At 45.7% G+C, this 18,494-nt stretch overlaps 1 protein-coding gene across 2 annotated transcripts in view; it reads right to left on the reverse strand.

Annotated features, from left to right (window-relative positions):
* SLC2A4 (solute carrier family 2 member 4) overlaps positions 1–18,494 on the reverse strand; it is a 213,176-nt gene that overhangs the window by 36,442 nt on the left and 158,240 nt on the right. For both annotated transcript variants that reach the window (XM_077261438.1, XM_077261439.1), the window contains exon 4: positions 7,935–8,059. In XM_077261438.1, coding sequence (XP_077117553.1) covers positions 7,935–8,059 — 125 coding nt within the window. The remainder of the gene's footprint in view (positions 1–7,934; positions 8,060–18,494) is intronic.

An 18,494-nucleotide genomic window follows, 5' to 3' on the forward strand; every position in this document is an offset into this window, starting at 1 on the left:
AAGATTGGTGGTTCCGGCCTACTAACGGTGTCTGCCCCTGCCTGGTGTTGTCCTCCACTGAATAAAGCTGAGCTTCTAGCTTCTGGCTCTCATTAAGTGCTGTTTTTTAAAAAATTGGTGGTTCCGGCCTACTAACGGTGTCTGCCCCTCCCTGGTGTTGTCCTCAACTGAACAAAGCTGAGCTTCTACCTTCTGCCTCTTATTAACTGCTGTGTTTTTAAAAATAGGTGGTTCCGGCCTACTAACGGTGTCTGCCCCTGCCTGGTGTTGTCCTCAACTGAATAAAGCTGAGCTTCTACCTTCTGGCTCTGATTAAGCTTTTTTTTTTTTTTTTTTTTTTTTTTTTTTTGTTAATTGCTGGATGGGGCCTAATACCTCTGTTTGCTGCTCCCTGGTGTTTGTCCTCAACTGAATAAAGCTGAGCTTCTACCTTCTGGCTCTCATTAAGTGCTGTTTTTTAAAAGATTGGTGGTTCCGGCCTACTAACGGTGTCTGCCCCTCCCTGGTGTTGTCCTCAACTGAATAAAGCTGAGCTTCTACCTTCTGGCTTTGGCCTACAGTAGCAAATATTAAACTGCATTTGGCCTATTAGTGTGTTTGGGCCCTTAAAACAGTGTCTGCTGCTCCTGGGTTTGCTACTCCACTCAACAAAGCAATGCCGCCTGTTTAGTCCTGTTACCAATTTTGAACTGCATTTAGCCTACTTTATTCTTTGGCCCTATATCTGTTTCCTCATCATCCTGCCCATTGCCCAGCCACTGCTAGATGAGTCTGCTGGTACATTGACCTAGACCACTACATTCCCCTTATACTCTACACAGCCAGAATCTGACCCTGCTGAAAGTAAGGTTCCCCTTCCCGCATGTTATACCACCTTACACAGGGACAAAGAGGAAGGTGCAGATGAAAGTGCAGGTTCCTTCATCAGGTGGGGGGGCATACTCGTTGGCGACGTCACTGGCACAGGGCCCCTCAGAGTACGCAAAAGTGTCGCTGCTGGTGGGAGGCGCCCCCGCCGTGCAAACACACCGCTGTACTTTGAGGGGCCCTGTGCCAGTGCCAATGCGAACGAGTGGGCCCCCCCTGCTTGCTCAGGATCACAGCACTTGCAAACTTGACATACTTACCTCTCACTGCTCCACCTCCGTGACGTAGTCCACGTTTCCTGGGCCCACTAAAAGCTTGAACCAGCCCTACCCTCCACAACTTTTGCAAAATGACCCCCAAGTTCCAATGCCCAACTATTATTATAAAGTTAATTAAGATTGACAAGCTTCAGAAACAAGAGTGGATGTTTTTGGCATTAAAATGGGCACTGTAGGTGTTTTCCTGGCCTCCACTCACTGCCGACTATGCTTCCCCATTGACTTGCATTGGGTTTCGTGTTTCGGTCGATCCCCGACTTTTAGCGATAATCGGCCGACTGCACTCGACTCGACTCTGGACAAAGTCGGGTTTCACAAAACCCGACTCGACCTTAATAAAATGAAAGTCGCTCAACCCTAGTTATAAATAGTATTACAAGAAAAAATGGTACATGTTCAGCCAGGATTGCAAGGTGGAACCAAAGAGCGGTGTACCCTCCTAATACTACTGCAATTATATTCCATAATACAGTGCTTAGTGCTAACAGGTAAATAGGGAAATGAAAGCGACCAGGTGATAATATCAGTATGGAAGTATCTAAACGAGTCCTCAGTCACAGAGGACCCATTATTATAAAGGTTTCCCTGATTCAGCATTCCTTACCCATGTTGCATGTTGCATGTTGCCCCCTGACGAAGCCGGCGCGAAACGCGCGTTGGGGCAGCATGGTGTGGACGGTGTGGACCCCCTATACACTGCAACATGGGTAAGGAATGCTGAATCAGGGAAACCTTTATACTGTAATAATGGGTCCTCTGTATATGGAATATACATGCAGTAGTATTAGGAGGGTACACCGCTCTTTGGTCCACCTTGCAATCCTGGCTGAACATGTACCATTTTTTCTTGTAATACTATTTATAACGTGTGTTTTTTGTCTATGATGTAGTGTGTAATAAGCATATTCCCTTTTATACTATCTTGGACTTGTACTCCAGTTTTCCTTTCCGGTTAGGATGATTTATTAATAGGAGTGTCCTAATGTTTTTCTGATGTGGCCTCTCCCTCTCATTAGTTTCCCCACAAGGTGATGTAGAGCATGTGTGGGAGGGTCACTGTGATGCTTTCCATTTTGGGCTGTATTTATTACAGGGGAAGTGTCTGTATTACACGTGTGATATTATACGGGGGGAGTGTTTGCATTACACGTGTGATAATACATAGGGGGTGTCTGTATTATACGTGTGATATTACACGGAGGAGTGTCTGTATTACATGTGTGATATTACGCTGGAGGAGTGTCTGTAATACACATATGATATTAAATGGAGAGAGTATCTGTATTACATGTGTGATATTATACGGGGGGAGTGTTTGCATTACACGTGTGATAATACATAGGGGGTGTCTGTATTACACGTGTGATATTACACGGAGGAGTGTCTGTATTACATGTGTGTTATTACGCTGGAGGAGTGTCTGTAATACACATATGATATTAAATGGAGAGAGTATCTGTATTACATGTGTGATATTATACGGGGGGAGTGTTTGCATTACACGTGTGATAATACATAGGGGGTGTCTGTATTATACGTGTGATGTTACATGGGGGAGTGTCTGTATTGCATGTGTAATATTACGCTGGAGGAGTGTCTGTAATACACATATGATATTAAATGGAGAGAGTATCTGTATTACACGTGTGATATTACAAGGGGGTGGTCTGTATTACATGTATGATATTACACGAGGGAGTGTCTGTATTATGCGTTTGATATTACACGGTGAGTGTGTGTATTACATGGGGGTCTGTATTACACTTGTAATATTACACGGGGCGGGTCTGTATTACACGTGTGATATTACACGGGAGGAGTGTCTATTACACATATGATATTAAATGAGGAGAGTATCAGTATTACAGGTGTGATATTACCAGGGGGTGGTCTGTATTACAAGTGTGATATTACATGGGGAAGTATCTTTATTATGCGTGTGATACTACATGATGGAGTGTCTGTATTACATGAGAGTCTGTATTACATGTGTGATATTATACGGAAGAAGTTTTTGTAATACACGTACGATTACACAGGTGGGAGTGTCTGTGTTACACGTGTGATATTACACAAGAGAAGTGTCTGCATTACATGTGTGATATTACATGGGAGAGTGTCTTTAATACATGTGTAATATTACACAGGGGAGTGTTTGTATTACAGGTGAAATATTACACGGGAGGAACATCTGTATTACTTGTGTGATATTACACAGGGGAGTGTCTGTATTACACATGTGATATTACATGGGGGAGTGTATATATTACACATGTGATATAATAAGGCGGAGTGTCTATTACACGTGTGAGATTACATGAGGGGAGCATCTATATTACACATGAGATACATGGGAAAGTCAGTATTACATGTATAATATTACATGAGAGAGTGTTTGCATTACACGTGTAATATTACATAGGGACTGTCTGCATTACACGTGTGATATTACATAGGGGAATTTCTCTATTACATATGTGATACTACACAGAAGAGTGTCTGTATTACACTTGTAACATTACATGGAGGAGTGTCTGCATTACATGTGTGATATTACAAAGGGGTAGTCTGTATTACACGTGTGATCTTACCCAGGGGAGTGTCTGTATTATGCACGGGATGTCTGTATTACATGGGGGTCTGTATTACGCACGGTGGTCTGTAGTACACATGTGATATTAAACAGGGGAATGTTTGTATTACACATGTGATATTACACTGGGGTAGTGTCTGTATAACACGTGTGACATTACATGGGGGGGTGTCTCTTTTGTGTTACATGTTTAATGTTACACTGGGGGAGGGTCTGTATTACACAAGGGAGTGTCTGTATTACATGAGTGATATTACACGAGGGTAGTGTCTGTATTACACATGTGATATTACACACGATGGTGTCTATTATACATGTGATATTATGCAAGGGTAGTGTCTGTATTACACATGTGATATTACACGGGTGGTGTCTGTATTGTACGTGTGATATTACACGAGGGTGTTGTCTGAGTTTTCAAGTGTGATATTACACAGGGGTGTGTCTGTATTACACGTGTGATGTTACAAGGGGAGTGTCTATACTACACGTGTGATATTAAATGGGGAAAATATCTGTATTACACATGTGATATTACAAGGGGGTGGTCTGTATTACATGTGTGATATTACATAATAATAATATAATAATAATTTTATTTATATAGCGCCAACATATTCCGCAGCGCTTTACAACTTATAGAGGGGACTTATACAGACAACAGACATTACAGCATAACAGAAATCACAGTTCAAAACAGATACCAGGAGGAATGAGGGCCCTGCTCGCAAGCTTACAATCTATGAGGAAAAGGGGAGACCCGAGAGGTGGATGGTAACAATTGCTTTAGTTATTTGGACCAGCCATAGTGTAAGGCTCGGGTGTTCATGTAAAGCTGCATGAACCAGTTATCAGCCTAAGTATGTGGCAGTACAGACACAGAGGCTATTAACTGCGTAAAGTGTATGAGAACATGATGGAGGAACGTGATTATGTTGTTGTTTTTTATTAATAGGCCACACAGGGATAATTAGGTTAATGCGTTGAGGCGGTAGGCCAATCTGAACAAATGAGTTTTTAGTGCACGCTTAAAACTGTGGGGATTGGGGATTAATTGTATTAACCTAGGTAATGCATTCCAAAGAATCGGCGCCGCACGTGTAAAGTCTTGGAGACGGGAGTGGGAGGTTCTGATTATTGAGGATGCTAACCTGAGGTCATTAGCAGAGCGGAGGGCACGGGTAGGTTGGTAGACTGAGACCAGAGAGGAGATGTAGGGTGGTGCTGAGCCATGGAGTGCTTTGTGGATGAGGGTAGTAGTTTTGTACTGGATTCTGGATTGGATGGGTAGCCAGTGTAATGACTGGCACAAGGTAGAGGCATCGGTGTAACGGTTGGCGAGGAATATGATCCTGGCAGCAGCATTCAGGACAGATTGGAGCGGGGAGAGTCTGGTAAAAGGTAGGCCAATTAGTAGAGAGTTACAATAGTCCAGACGAGAGTGAATAAGTGAGACAGTAAGAGTTTTTGCAGAGTCGAAAGTAAGAAAAGGGCGAATTCTGGAAATGTTTTTGAGATGCAGATAAGAAGAGCGAGCCAGTGATCGGATGTGGGGGGTGAAAGAAAGCTCGGAATCAAGGATGACTCCAAGGCAGCGGGCATGTTGCTTTGGAGTAATGGTGGAACCGCACACAGAGATGGCAATGTCGGGCAAAGGTAGGTTTGTAGAGGGAGAGAACACGAGGAGTTCAGTTTTTGACAGGTTCAGTTTCAGATAGAGGGAGGACATGATGTTAGAGACAGCGGTAAGACAATCACTGGTGTTTTCTAAAAAGGTCGGCGTGATAACAGGAGAAGAGGTATATAATTGGGTGTCGTCAGCATAGAGATGGTACTGGAAACCAAATCTACTGATTGTTTGTCCAATAGGGGCAGTATACAAAGAGAAGAGGAGGGGGTCTAGGACTGATCCTTGAGGAACCCCAACAGTAAGGGGAAGGTGAGAGGAGGAGGAACCAGCAAAACAAACAGTGAAGGATCGGCCAGAGAGATAGGAGGAGAACCAAGAGAGAACGGTGTCCTTGAGGCCGATGGAGCGGAGCATAGTGAGGAGGGAGTGTCTGTATTATGCGTGTGATATTACACGGGGGAGTGTCTTACACGGGGTCTGTATTTCAAATGTAATATTACACGGGGCGGGTCTGTATTACACGTGTGGTATTACACGGGAGGAGTGTGTATTTCACGTGTGATATTACACTGGGTAGTATTTGTATACATGTGTGATATTTCACGGGAAGAGTCTGTGTTTCATGTGTCATATTACATGCGGTAGTGTCTGTATTACATGTGTGATATTACACTGGGGGAGTGTTTGTATTACATGTATGATATTAAACTGAGGGAGTGTTTGTATTACATGTGTGATATTACAATGGAGAAGTGTCTCTATTACACATGTGATTATTACATGGGAGAGTGTCTGTATTACATGTGCGATATTACTCGGGGGAGTGTCTGTATTGTACTTGTGATATTACACGAGGAAGTGTATGTACTACACGTGTGATATTACATAGGGGTGGTGTCTGTATTACACGTGTCGTATTGCCCAAGGGAGTGTCTGTATTACACGGGGAAGTTTCTGTATTAGACGTGTGATATTACACGGGGGAGTGTCTGTATTACACAACAAGTGTCTGTATTACATGGGGGAAGTGTCTGTACTACACGTATGATATTACACTGGGGAGTATCTATATTACACATGTGATATTACACAGGAGTTGTGTCTGTATTACACGAGTGATATTACACTGGGGAGTGTGTATTATTCATGTGATATTACACAGTGGAGTTTCTGTATTACATGTGTGATATTACACAGGGGTGTGTCTGTATTACACTTGTGATATTACACGGGGGAGTATCTGTATTATATGTGTGATATTACACAGGGGAGTGTCTGTACTACATGGATGGAGTGTCTGTATTACACTGTGATATTACATGAGGCAGTGTGTGTACTACATGTGTGATATTACATGGGAGAGTATCTGTACTACACGTGTGATATTACACTGGGAAGTGTCTGTATTACTCGTGTGATATTACTACACATTTAATATTACATGGGGAGTGTCTGTACTACACGAGTGACATTACACGTGAGAGTGTATGGACTACATTTATGATATTACACGGAGGAGTGTCTCTACTACATGTGTGATATTACACAGGGGAATGTCTACTGCACATGTGATATTACACAGTGGAGTGTCTGTATTACACAGGGGAGTGTCTGTATTACACAGGGGAGTGTCTGTACTACACGTGTGATATTACATGGGGGAATATCTCTATTAGACGTGTCTTATTATACAGGGGAGTGTCTGTATTACACGTGTGATATTACACAGGGGTATGTCTGTACTACATGTTATAATACATGGGGGAGTATCTGTATTATACATGTGATATTACACTGGGGAGTGTCTGTATTACATGTGTGATATTACATGGGGGAGAGTCTGTATTATACATGTGATATTACATGGGGGAGTGTCTCTATTAGACGTGTCTTATTACACAGTGGAGTGTCTGTATTACACGTGTAATATTACACAGGGATGTGTCTGTATTACACATTATAATGCATGGGGGAGTATCTATATAATCCGTGTGATATTACACAGGGGAGTGTCTGTAATACATGTGTGATATTACATGCGGGAGTGTCTGTATTATACGTGTGATATTACATGGGGGAGTGTCTGTATTAAATGTGTTTTACGTGTGATATTACATGGGGGAGTATCTGTATTAAATGTGTTTTATTACATGGGGGAGTGTCTCTATTAGACGTGTCTAATAGCGTCTGCATTACACTGGGAAAGTGTCTGTATTACACTGTGATATTACACAGTGGAGTGTCTGTATTACACATGTGATATTACACAGGGGTGTGTCTATATTACATTTGCGATATTACATGGGGGAGTGTCTATTACACGTGTGATTTTACATGGGGGAAGGTGTGTAGTACACATGTGATATTACATGGGGGAGTGTCTGTATTACATGTGTGATATTACACGGGGGAGTGTCTGTATTACACATGTGATTTTACACGGGGGAGTGTCTCTATTACACGGAGGGATGTACTGGGCAATTATATTTCTTTTATTTTTCTCCTCTGACTGTGTGACATGTGGATGATTGGAGTAGTAGTCTACAACTGTGGACGTACTCCCTACCTGAGAAGGCCCCGATCAGGAACCGTCCTGTGATCATCATCTCGTAGGATCGGCAGAGCTGTGACAATCCCATTAGGCTTCCCCCAACGAAGGCAAATACATTATTGAGGATCATCGCTCGTTTCCTGCAACACATGAAAAATGCAACCGTGATCAGAGATCTCCAGACTGTGGACAAACAGCAGCCCCAGGGTGAGTGGGACACACAGCAGGATGCCCCCAATTCTCCTCTCCATTAATGGCTCATAACAGGGAGTAGTAGATTGTAAATTGTTGTGTAATAACTGTCATAGTTGCATTTGTTATCTAAGTTTGTTTGTTCGTGGGTTAAGGCTTGTTGTGGAAAAAAAAAGAAAAAAAAGGGATCTTGTGATTGGTCCATGTGAGCAAGTGTTCGAGAAGCTTCAAGCCACTACACCTGTGTTTGCTGTTTGGAGGACTACAAATTCCAGATGCGCTGAGTGGAGTCTGCACTGCAGGTCAGTGCATAGTGTAACATAAGAGACTGTGAGCCCTCGCGGGCAGGGTCCTCTCTCCTACTGTATCCTCACCCATCACCTGTAGATTGTGAGCCCTCACGGGCAGGGTCCTCTCTCCTCCTGTATCCTCACCCATCCCTTGTAGACTGTGAGCCCTCGTGGGCAGGGTCCTCTCTCCTACTGTATCCTCACCCATCACCTGTAGATTGTGAGCCCTCGTGGGCAGGGTCCTCTCACCTCCTGTATCCTCACCCATCTATTGTAGACTGTGAGCTCTCGCGGGCAGGGTCCTCTCCTCCTGTATCCTCACCCATCCCTCGTAGACTGTGAGCCCTCGCGGGCAGGGTCCTCTCTCCTCCTGTATCCTCACCCATCTATTGTAGACTGTGAGCTCTCGCAGGCAGGGTCCTCTCTCCTCCTGTATCCTCACCCATCCCTTGTAGATTGTGAGCCCTCGCGGGCAGGGTCTTCTCTCCTCCTGTATCCTCACCCATCCCCTGTAGACTGAGCCCTTACTGGCAGGGTCCTCTCTCCTCCTGTATCCTCACCCGTGCCTCGTAGACTGTGAGCCCTCGCGGGCAGGGTCCTCTCCTCCTGTATCCTCACCCATCCCCTGTAGATTGTGAGCCCTCGCGGGCAGAGTCTTCTCACCTCCTGTATCCTCACCCATCTATTGTAGACTGTGAGCTCTAGTGGGCACGGTCCTCTCTCCTCCTGTATCCTCACCCATTTATTGTAGATTGTGAGCCCTCGCGGGCAGGGTCCTCTCTCCTCCTGCATCCTCACCCATAACTTGTAGACTGTGAGCCTTCGCGGGCAGGGTCCTCTCTCCTCCTGTATCCTCACCCATCCCTTGTAGATTGTGAGCCCTTGCGGGCAGGGTCCTCTCACCTCCTGTATCCTCACCCATCCCTTGTAGATTGTGAGCCCTCGCGGGCAGGGTCCTCTCTCCTCCTGTATCCTCACCCATCCCTTGTAGATTGTGAGCCCTCGCGGGCAGGGTCCTCTCTCCTCCTGTATCCTCACCCATCCCTTGTAGATTGTGAGCCCTCGTGGGCAGGGTCCTCTCTCCTCCTGCATCCTCACCCATAACTTGTAGACTGTGAGCCTTCGCGGCAGGGTCCTCTCTCCTCCTGTATCCTCACCCATCCCTTGTAGATTGTGAGCCCTTGCGGGCAGGGTCCTCTCACCTCCTGTATCCTCACCCATCCCTTGTAGATTGTGAGCCCTCGCGGGCAGGGTCCTCTCTCCTCCTGTATCCTCACCCATCCCTTGTAGATTGTGAGCCCTCGCGGGCAGGGTCCTCTCTCCTCCTGTATCCTCACCCATCCCTTGTAGATTGTGAGCCCTCGTGGGCAGGGTCCTCTCTCCTCCTGTATCCTCACCCATCCCCTGTAGATTGTGAGCCCTCGTGGGCAGGGTCCTCTCTCCTCCTGCATCCTCACCCATAACTTGTAGACTGTGAGCCCTCGCGGACAGGGTCCTCTCTCCTACTGTATTCTCACCCATCCCTTGTAGATTGTGAGCCCTCGCGGGCAGTGTCCTCTCTCCTCCTGTACCAGTTGTGACTTGTATTGTTTAAGATTATTGTACTTGTTTTTATTATGTATACCCCTCCTCACATGTAAAGCACCATGGAATAAATGGCACTATAATAATAATAATAATAATAATAAGAGCAGAGATTGGAGTTTTTATGCTCTAATCTTAGTATGCGCTCTATGATCGATGCTGCCCTGTGCGTCTTGTTCGATGTCAGCGAGTTTCATGTTTGGAAGCCCAGGTAATGGATCTAAATGTGCAGCTGACAACACACAGGAGCATTGCAAACCTGGAGAGGAGTTCAGAGCTCACCGAGCAGTTCTGTCTGGCACCAGTATTAGGCCTCTTTCACACTTACATCTTTGAGCTCCGGTCGAAATCCGTCGATTTTTTGAAAAAACAGGATCCAGCAATTTTTTCTGCTGGATCCTGTTTTTTCTCATAGACTTGTATTAGCGACGGATTGTGACGTATGGCCATCCGTTTCATCCGTCGTGCACTGGATCCATCGGAAAATTGCTCTCCGTCGGCAGAGACAACACACAGAGGAACGTTTTTTCTGTACGTCGGAAAATCACTCAGCGATGGATCCTGCGCTGCTCGTCGTTGGCTATAATGGAAGCCTAGGGGCGCTTGATCCATTGCTGACTGTCAAAAGCAGGAATCCAGCGACGGGTTCCATCTTTCGAAATTGAGCATGCGCGGAATAATTTCCAATCAGGGAAATTCTCTCTCGCTCGCTCTCTCTCTCTCTTTTTACTATTGTTATTATTTACTATAATGTTAAAAAAAAAAAAAAAAAATCGCAATATTCTCACCTTCTGGCGTCCCGCGCAGCGTTACTGATGCTTGCAATGATCCTGGCAGCTGGCGTTCCCAGTAATGCATTGTGAAATGACCCGATGACGTCGAGGTCTCGTGAGAACATCATCAGAGGTCATTGTATGCAAGGCATTACTGGGAACGCCAGCTGACGGGAGCATCGCAAGCATCAGTAACGCTGTGCGGTACTCCGGAAGGTGAGAATATTGTGATTTTTTTTATTGTTATTTTTAACCTGAGTTGTGTTGTGTATGCGAAGACGCATGCGCAACAGGTGCACATAGCCTCGGCGGGTCCGTCAGAAAAAAAACGGGCCCAGGGCACCCGTTTTTTACAATCTGCACAGGATCCGTCATTTCAACATTTTGACGGATCCTGTGCAGATTGTAAACACAGAAGTGTTAAAGAAGCCTTACAGAGGAGGGTGGAGGTGAGAAGATCAGGACGCAGAAGTGTGCAGCTGGGTGACAGTTACAAGAAGGGGTAGGGGGACCCGGATCACTACAGCAGGCCCAGGACTGGGATCACTATAGCAAGCCCATGACCGGGATCACTGCAGCAGGCCCTGGAGCGGGATCACTGCCATAGGCCCATGACTGGGATCACTACAGCAGGCCCAGTAGCGAGATCACTGCAGCAGGCCCAGAAGCGGGATCACTGCAGCAGGCCCAGGAGCGGGATCACTGCAGCAGGCCCAGGACTGGGATCACTATAGCAAGCCCATGACCGGGATCACTGCAGCAGGCCCTGGAGCGGGATCACTGGAACAAGCCCACGACCGGGATCACTACAGTGGGCCCAGGAGCGGGATCACTGCAGCAGGCCCATGACCGGGATCACTACAGTGGGCCCAGGACTAGGATCACTACAGCAGGCCCAGGAGCAGGATCACTGTAGCAGGACCATGACCGGGATCACTACAGCGGGCCCAGGACCAGGAGCACTACAGCAGGCCCCGGACTGGGATCACTGCAGCAGGCCCATGACCGGAATCACTATAGCAGGCCAAGGAGCGGGATCACTGCAGCAAACCCATGACCGGGATCACTACAGCAGGCCCAGGACCGGGATCACTATAGCAGGCCCAGGATCTGGATCACTATAGCAGGCCCAGGAGCGGGATCACTGCAGCAGGCCCAGGAGCGGGATCACTGCAGCAGGACCATGACCGGGATCACTATAGCAGGCCCAGGAGCGGGATCACTGCAGCAGGACCATGACCGGGATCACTATAACAGGCCCAGGAGCGGGATCACTGCAGCAGGACCATGACCGGGATCACTACAGTGGGCCCAGGACTAGGATCACTACAGCAGGCCCAGGACCGGGATCACTATAGCAGGCCCAGGACCGGGATCACTGCAGCAGGACCATGACCGGGATCACTACAGTGGGCCCAGGACTAGGATCACTACAGCAGGCCTAGGACCGGGATCACTACAGCAGGCCTAGGACCGGGATCACTACAGCAGGCCCAGGACCGGGATCACTATAGCAGGCCCAGGAGCGGGATCACTGCAGCAGGACCATGACCGGGATCACTACAGTGGGCCCAGGACTAGGATCACTATAGCAGGCCCAGGACCGGGATCACTATAGCAGGCCCAGGAGCGGGAACACTGCAGCAGGACCATGACCGGGATCACTACAGTGGGCCAAGTACTAGGATCACTACAGCAGGCCCAGGACCGGGATCACTACAGCAGGCCCAGGACCGGGATCACTATAGCAGGCCCAGGAGCAGGATCACTGCAGCAGGACCATGACCGGGATCACTACAGCAGGCCCAGGAACGGAATCATTTCAGCGGGCCCAGGAACAGGATCACTACAGTGGGACCAGGACTGGGATAATCTCAGCAGGTCCAGGACCGGGATCACTACAGCAGGCCCAGGACCAGGATCACTACAGCAGGACCAGGACCGGGATCACTACAGCGGACCCAGGACTAGGATCACTACAGCGGGCCCCGGACTGGGATCACTACAGCAGGACATTTCTCCTAGCAACCATGAAATTGACTGCTGTAGGTAGGAGTGAGATAGGAGAGCAGCAAAGGCCAAACAAATGTTGGTGGTAGGGTGTGACGGGGTATACGGCAGAGCAAGAAGGGACAACAGGCCGAGGGATGATTCAACAGATTTATTATCAAGAACGCTGGAACAGCACATGCAGGTAGATCTACAGAGTCCACAATTAGTCCAACGGAACAGATTCGGGGGCACCTCCCGATAATCCTTGTGCCAGCTAACAAAGCAATAGTCCACACGAGTCCAAGGGATCCCAAAACAATCTCAAAAACGACGAGATATGTCCTCAGCTCAAGTCTCGCCCCGTTCGCTTCCGCAGTCCCAGATGGACGTGGGGTCTTGCCTCAGCTAAGAATCCCCACTCCTTCTCCTTCAAGGATCAACTCACATCTGATCTCAAAATAAGAATGGATTGTCTGAGCTCCTGGAATCCGCCCATGAAGGGGGGTAGGGGTCACACCTTCTATTCAATGGTTGGGTCCACCAGAAGATTCTAGACTGGTCGGCTACGCTAAAGGTACCTTCACACTGAACAACTTAACAACGATAACGATAGCGATCCGTGACGTTGCAGCGTCCTGGATAGCGATATCGTTGTGTTTGACACGCTGCAGCGATCAGGATCCTGCTGTGACATCGTTGGTCGGAGCTAGAAGGCCAGCACCTTATTTCGTCGCTGGATCACCTGCTGACATCGCTGGATCGGTGTGTGACGCGGATTCAGCGATGTCTTCACTGGTAACCAGGGTAAACATCGGGTTACTGAGCACAGGGCCGCGCTTAGTAACCCGATATTTACCCTGGTTACCATTGTAAATGTAAAAAAAACCAAACACTACATACTTACATTCTGATGTCTGTCACGTCCCCCGGCGTCCGCTTCCCTGCACTGTGTCAGCGCCGGCCGGCCATAAAGCAGAGCACAGCGGTGACGTCACCGCTCTGCTTTAGGGCCGGCGCTTACACAGTGCAAGGAAGCGGACGCCGGGGGACGCGACAGACACCGGAATGTAAGTATGTAGTGTTTGGGTTTTTTTACATTTACACTGGTAACCAGGGTAAACATCGGGTTACTAAGCACGGCCCTGTGCTTAGTAACCTGATGTTTACCCTGGTTACCCGGGGACTTCGGCATCGTTGGTCGCTGGAGAGCGGTCTGTGTGACAGCTCTCCAGCGACCACACAGCGACGAAACAGCGACGCTGCAGCGATCGGCATCGTTGTCTATATCGCTGCAGCGTCGCTTAATGTGATGGTACCTTTAGTCTATCCAGTATGTACATTTGACTAGCCACCTGCTGTGAGGAAGAATCCCTATTCCTTCGCTAGTGGTGTTGACAAAGCTTAATTACATTATAGCTTAGGGCTGCAAGTATTGGGGGAAGGAGACAGGTTAAGTTACATACATCCCATGACATTGCAAAGTGTACAGTAAATACAACCAAAGAGAAGTCGCACCACATCATGACATATTATACAAAATACAGGACAGAGAAAAAAAAGTACATATCATGACATAGGGGACTCTATAACTAGGAGGACAGACAGGTTCATCTGCCGCCGAGACCATGAATTCCGAACAGTATGTTGTCTACCGGGTGCTTGGGTTCGGCATATTGGGGACCGGATGGACAGATTGCTGTTAGGGGCTGGGAAAAAACCCAGCAGTCATGATACAGTTCGGTACCAAAGACAAAGCTAGAGGAAGGTGGAAGGTCCTCTTAAGCCCCGAGGGTGGTTTGCACCTTAATGACCCGGCCAATTTTTACAATTCTGACCACTGTCCCTTTATGAGGTTATAACTCTGGAGCTTCAACAGATCTTTGCGATTCTGAGATTGTTTTCTCGTGACATATTGTACTTCATGTTATTGGTAACATTTATTTGATAATACCTGCGTTTATTTGTGAAAAAAATGGAAATTTGGCAAAAATGTTGAAAATTTCGCAATTTTCCAACTTTGAATTTTTATACTCTTAAATCACAGAGATATGTCACACAAAATACTTAATAAGTAACATTTCCCACATGTGTACTTTACATCAGCACAATTTTAGAACCAACATTTTTTTTTTTAGGGAGTTATAAGGGTTAAAAGTTGACCAGCAATTTCTCATTTTTACAACACCATTTTTTTTAGGGACCACATCACATTTGAAGTCAGTTTGAGGGGTCTATATGATAGAAAATACCCAAGTGTGACACCATTCTAAAAACTGCACCCCTCAAGGTGCTCAAAACCACATTCAAGAAGTTTATTAACCCTTTACGTGCTTCACAGGAATTTTTGGAATGTTTAAATAAAAATGAACATTTAACTTTTTTTCACAAAAAAAATACTTCAGATCCAATTTGTTTTATTTTCACGAGGGTAACAGGAGAAAATGGACCCCAAAAGTTGTTGTCCAATTTGTCCTGAGTGCGCTGATACCCCATATGTGGGGGGGAACCACTGTTTGGGCGCATGGCAGAGCTTGGAAGGGAAGGAGCGCCGTTTGGAATGCAGACTTTGATGGAATGGTCTGCAGGCGTCACATTGCATTTGCAGAGCCCCTGATGTACCCAAACAGTAGAAACCCCCCACAAGTGACCCCATATTGGAAACTAGACCCCCCAAGGAACTTATCTAGATGTGTTGTGAGAACTTTGAACCCCCAAGTGTTTCCCTACAGTTTATAACGCAGAGCCGTGAAAATAAAAAAAAAAATTTCCCACAAAAATGTTTTTTAGCCCCCCAAATTTTTATTTTCCGAAAGGTAACAAGAGAAATTGGACCCCAAAAGTTGTTGCCCAATTTGTCCTGAGTACGCTGATCCCTGATTGGGCACACGGGAGAGCTCGGAAGGGAAGGAGCACTGTTTTACTTTTTCAACGCAGCTTTGGCTGGAATTGAGATCGGACGCCATGTTGCGTTTGGAGAGCCCCTGATGTGCCTGAACAGTGGAAACCCCCCAATTATAACTGAAACCCTAATCCAAACACACCCCTAACCCTAACCTCAACCCTAACCCTAGCCCTAACCCTAACCCTAATGGGAAAATGGAAATAAATATATTTTTTTAAATGTTATTATTTTTCCCTAACTAAGGGGGTGATGAAGGGGGGTTTGATTTACTTTTATAGCGGTTTTTGGGCGGATTTTTATGGTTGGCAGCCGTCACACACTGAAAGACGCTTCTTATTGCAAAAAATAGTTTTTGCGTTACCACATTTTGAGAGCTATAATTTTTCTATATTTTGGTCCACAGAGTCATGTGAGGTCTTGTTTTTTGCGGGATGAGTTGACGTTTTTATTGGAAAAGTTTTCGGGCACATTTTTTTATCGCTTTTTATTCCAATTTTTGTGAGGCAGAATTACCAAAACCCAGCTATTCATGAAATTCTTTTGTGGGGGCGTTTATACCGTTCCACATTTGGTAAAATGGATAAAGCAGTTTTATTCTTCGGGTCAGTACGATTACAGCAATACCTCATTTATATCATTTTTTAATGTTTTGGCGCTTTTATACGATAAAAACTATTTTATAGAATAATTATTTTTGCATCACTTTATTCTGAGAACTATAACTTTTTTATTTTTTCCCTGATGAAGCTGTGTGGCGGTTCATTTTTTGCGGGACAAGATGACGTTTTCAGCGGTACCATGGATATTTATATCCGTCTTTTTGATCGTGTGTTATTCCACTTTTTGTTTGGCGGTATGATAATAAAGCGTTATTTTTTCCTTCTTTTTTTTTTTTTTTTTTTACCGCGTTCACTGAAGGGGTTAACTAGTGGGACAGTTTTATAGGTCGGGTCGTTACGGAAGCAGCGATACTAAATATGTGTACTTTTATTGTTTTTTTTATTATTTAGATAAAGAAATGTATTTATGGGAACAATATACAGTCATGGCCAAAAGTATTGACACCCCTGCAATTCTGTCAGATAATACTCAGTTTCTTCCTGAAAATGATTGCAAACACAAATTCTTTGTTATTATTATCTTCATATAATTTGTCTTAAATGAAAAAACACAAAAGAGAATGAAGCAAAAAGCAAAACATTGATCATTTCACACAAAACTCCAAAAATGGGCCAGACAAAAGTATTGGCACCCTCAGCCTCATACTCATACAACCTTTAGCCAAAATAACTGCGACCAACCGCTTCCGGTAACCATCAGTGAGTTTCTTACAATGCTCTGCTGGAATTTTAGACCATTCTTCTTTGGCAAACTGCTCCAGGTCCCTGATATTTGAAGGGTGCCTTCTCCAAACTGCCATTTTTAGATCTCTCTACAGGTGTTCTATGGCATTCAGGTCTGGACTCATTGCTGGCCACCTTAGAAGTCTCCAGTGCTTTCTCTCAAACCATTTTCTAGGGCTTTTTGAAGTGTGTTTTGGGTTATTGTCCTGCTGGAAGACCCATGACCTCTGAGGGAGACCCAGCTTTCTCACACTGGGCCCTACATTAAGCTGCAAAATTTGTTGGTAGTCTTCAGACTTAATAATGCCATGCACACGGTCAAGCAGTCCAGTGCCAGAGGCAGCGAAGCAACCCCAAAACATCAGGGAACCTCCGCCATGTTTGACTGTAGGGACCGTGTTCTTTTGTTCGAATGCCTCTTTTTTTCTTCTGTAAACTCTATGTTGATGCCTTTGCCCAAAAAGCTCTACTTTTTTCTCATCTGACCAGAGAACATTCTTCCAAAACGTTTTAGGCTTTTTGAGGTAAGTTTTGGCAAACTGCAGCCTGGCTTTTTTATGTCTCGGGGTAAGAAGTGGGGTCTTCCTGGGTCTCCTACCACACAGTCCCTTTTCATTCAGACGCCGACGGATAGTATGGGTTGACACTGTTGTACCCTCGGACTGCAGGGCAGCTTGAACTTGTTTGGATGTTAGTCGAGGTTCTTTATCCAACATCCGCACAATCTTGTGTTGAAATCTCTCGTCAATTTTTCTTTTCCGTCCACATCTAGGGAGGTTAGCCACAGTGCCATGGGCTTTACACTTCTTGATGACACTGCGCACGGTAGACACAGAAACATTCAGGTCTTTGGAGATGGACTTGTAGCCTTGAGATTGCTCATGCTTCCTCACAATTTGGTTTCTCAGGTCCTCAGACAGTTCTTTGGTCTTCTTTCTTTTCTCCATGTTCAATGTGGTACACACAAGGACACAGGACAGAGGTTGAGTCAACTTTAATCCATGTCACCTGGCTGCAAGTGTGATTTAGTTATTGCCAACACCTGTTAGGTGCCACAGGGAAGTTACAGGGGCTGTTAATTACACTAATTAGAGAAGCATCGCATGATTTTTCGAACGGTGCCAATACTTTTGTCCACCCCCTTTTTTATGTTTGGTGTGGAATTATATCCAATTTGGGTTTAGGACAATTCTTTTTGTGTTTTTTCATTTAAGACAAATTAAATGAAGATAATAATAACAAAGAATTTGTGTTTGCAATCATTTTCAGGAAGAAACTGAGTATTATCTGACAGAATTGCAGGGGTGTCAATACTTTTGGCCATGACTGTATATATATATTTTTTCTTTATTTGGGAATTATTATTTTTTTACACATGTGAATGTTTTTTTTTACTTTATAACATTGCCCCAGGGGGGGGGCATAATGTTATAGGGTCAGATCGCTGATCTGATACTTTGCTGTGCACTGCAGCGATCTGACATGCAGGGCTCCTGGCT

Source organism: Ranitomeya variabilis, chromosome 5 (assembly GCF_051348905.1).
Source record: "Ranitomeya variabilis isolate aRanVar5 chromosome 5, aRanVar5.hap1, whole genome shotgun sequence".
Lineage (NCBI taxonomy): Eukaryota > Metazoa > Chordata > Amphibia > Anura > Dendrobatidae > Ranitomeya > Ranitomeya variabilis.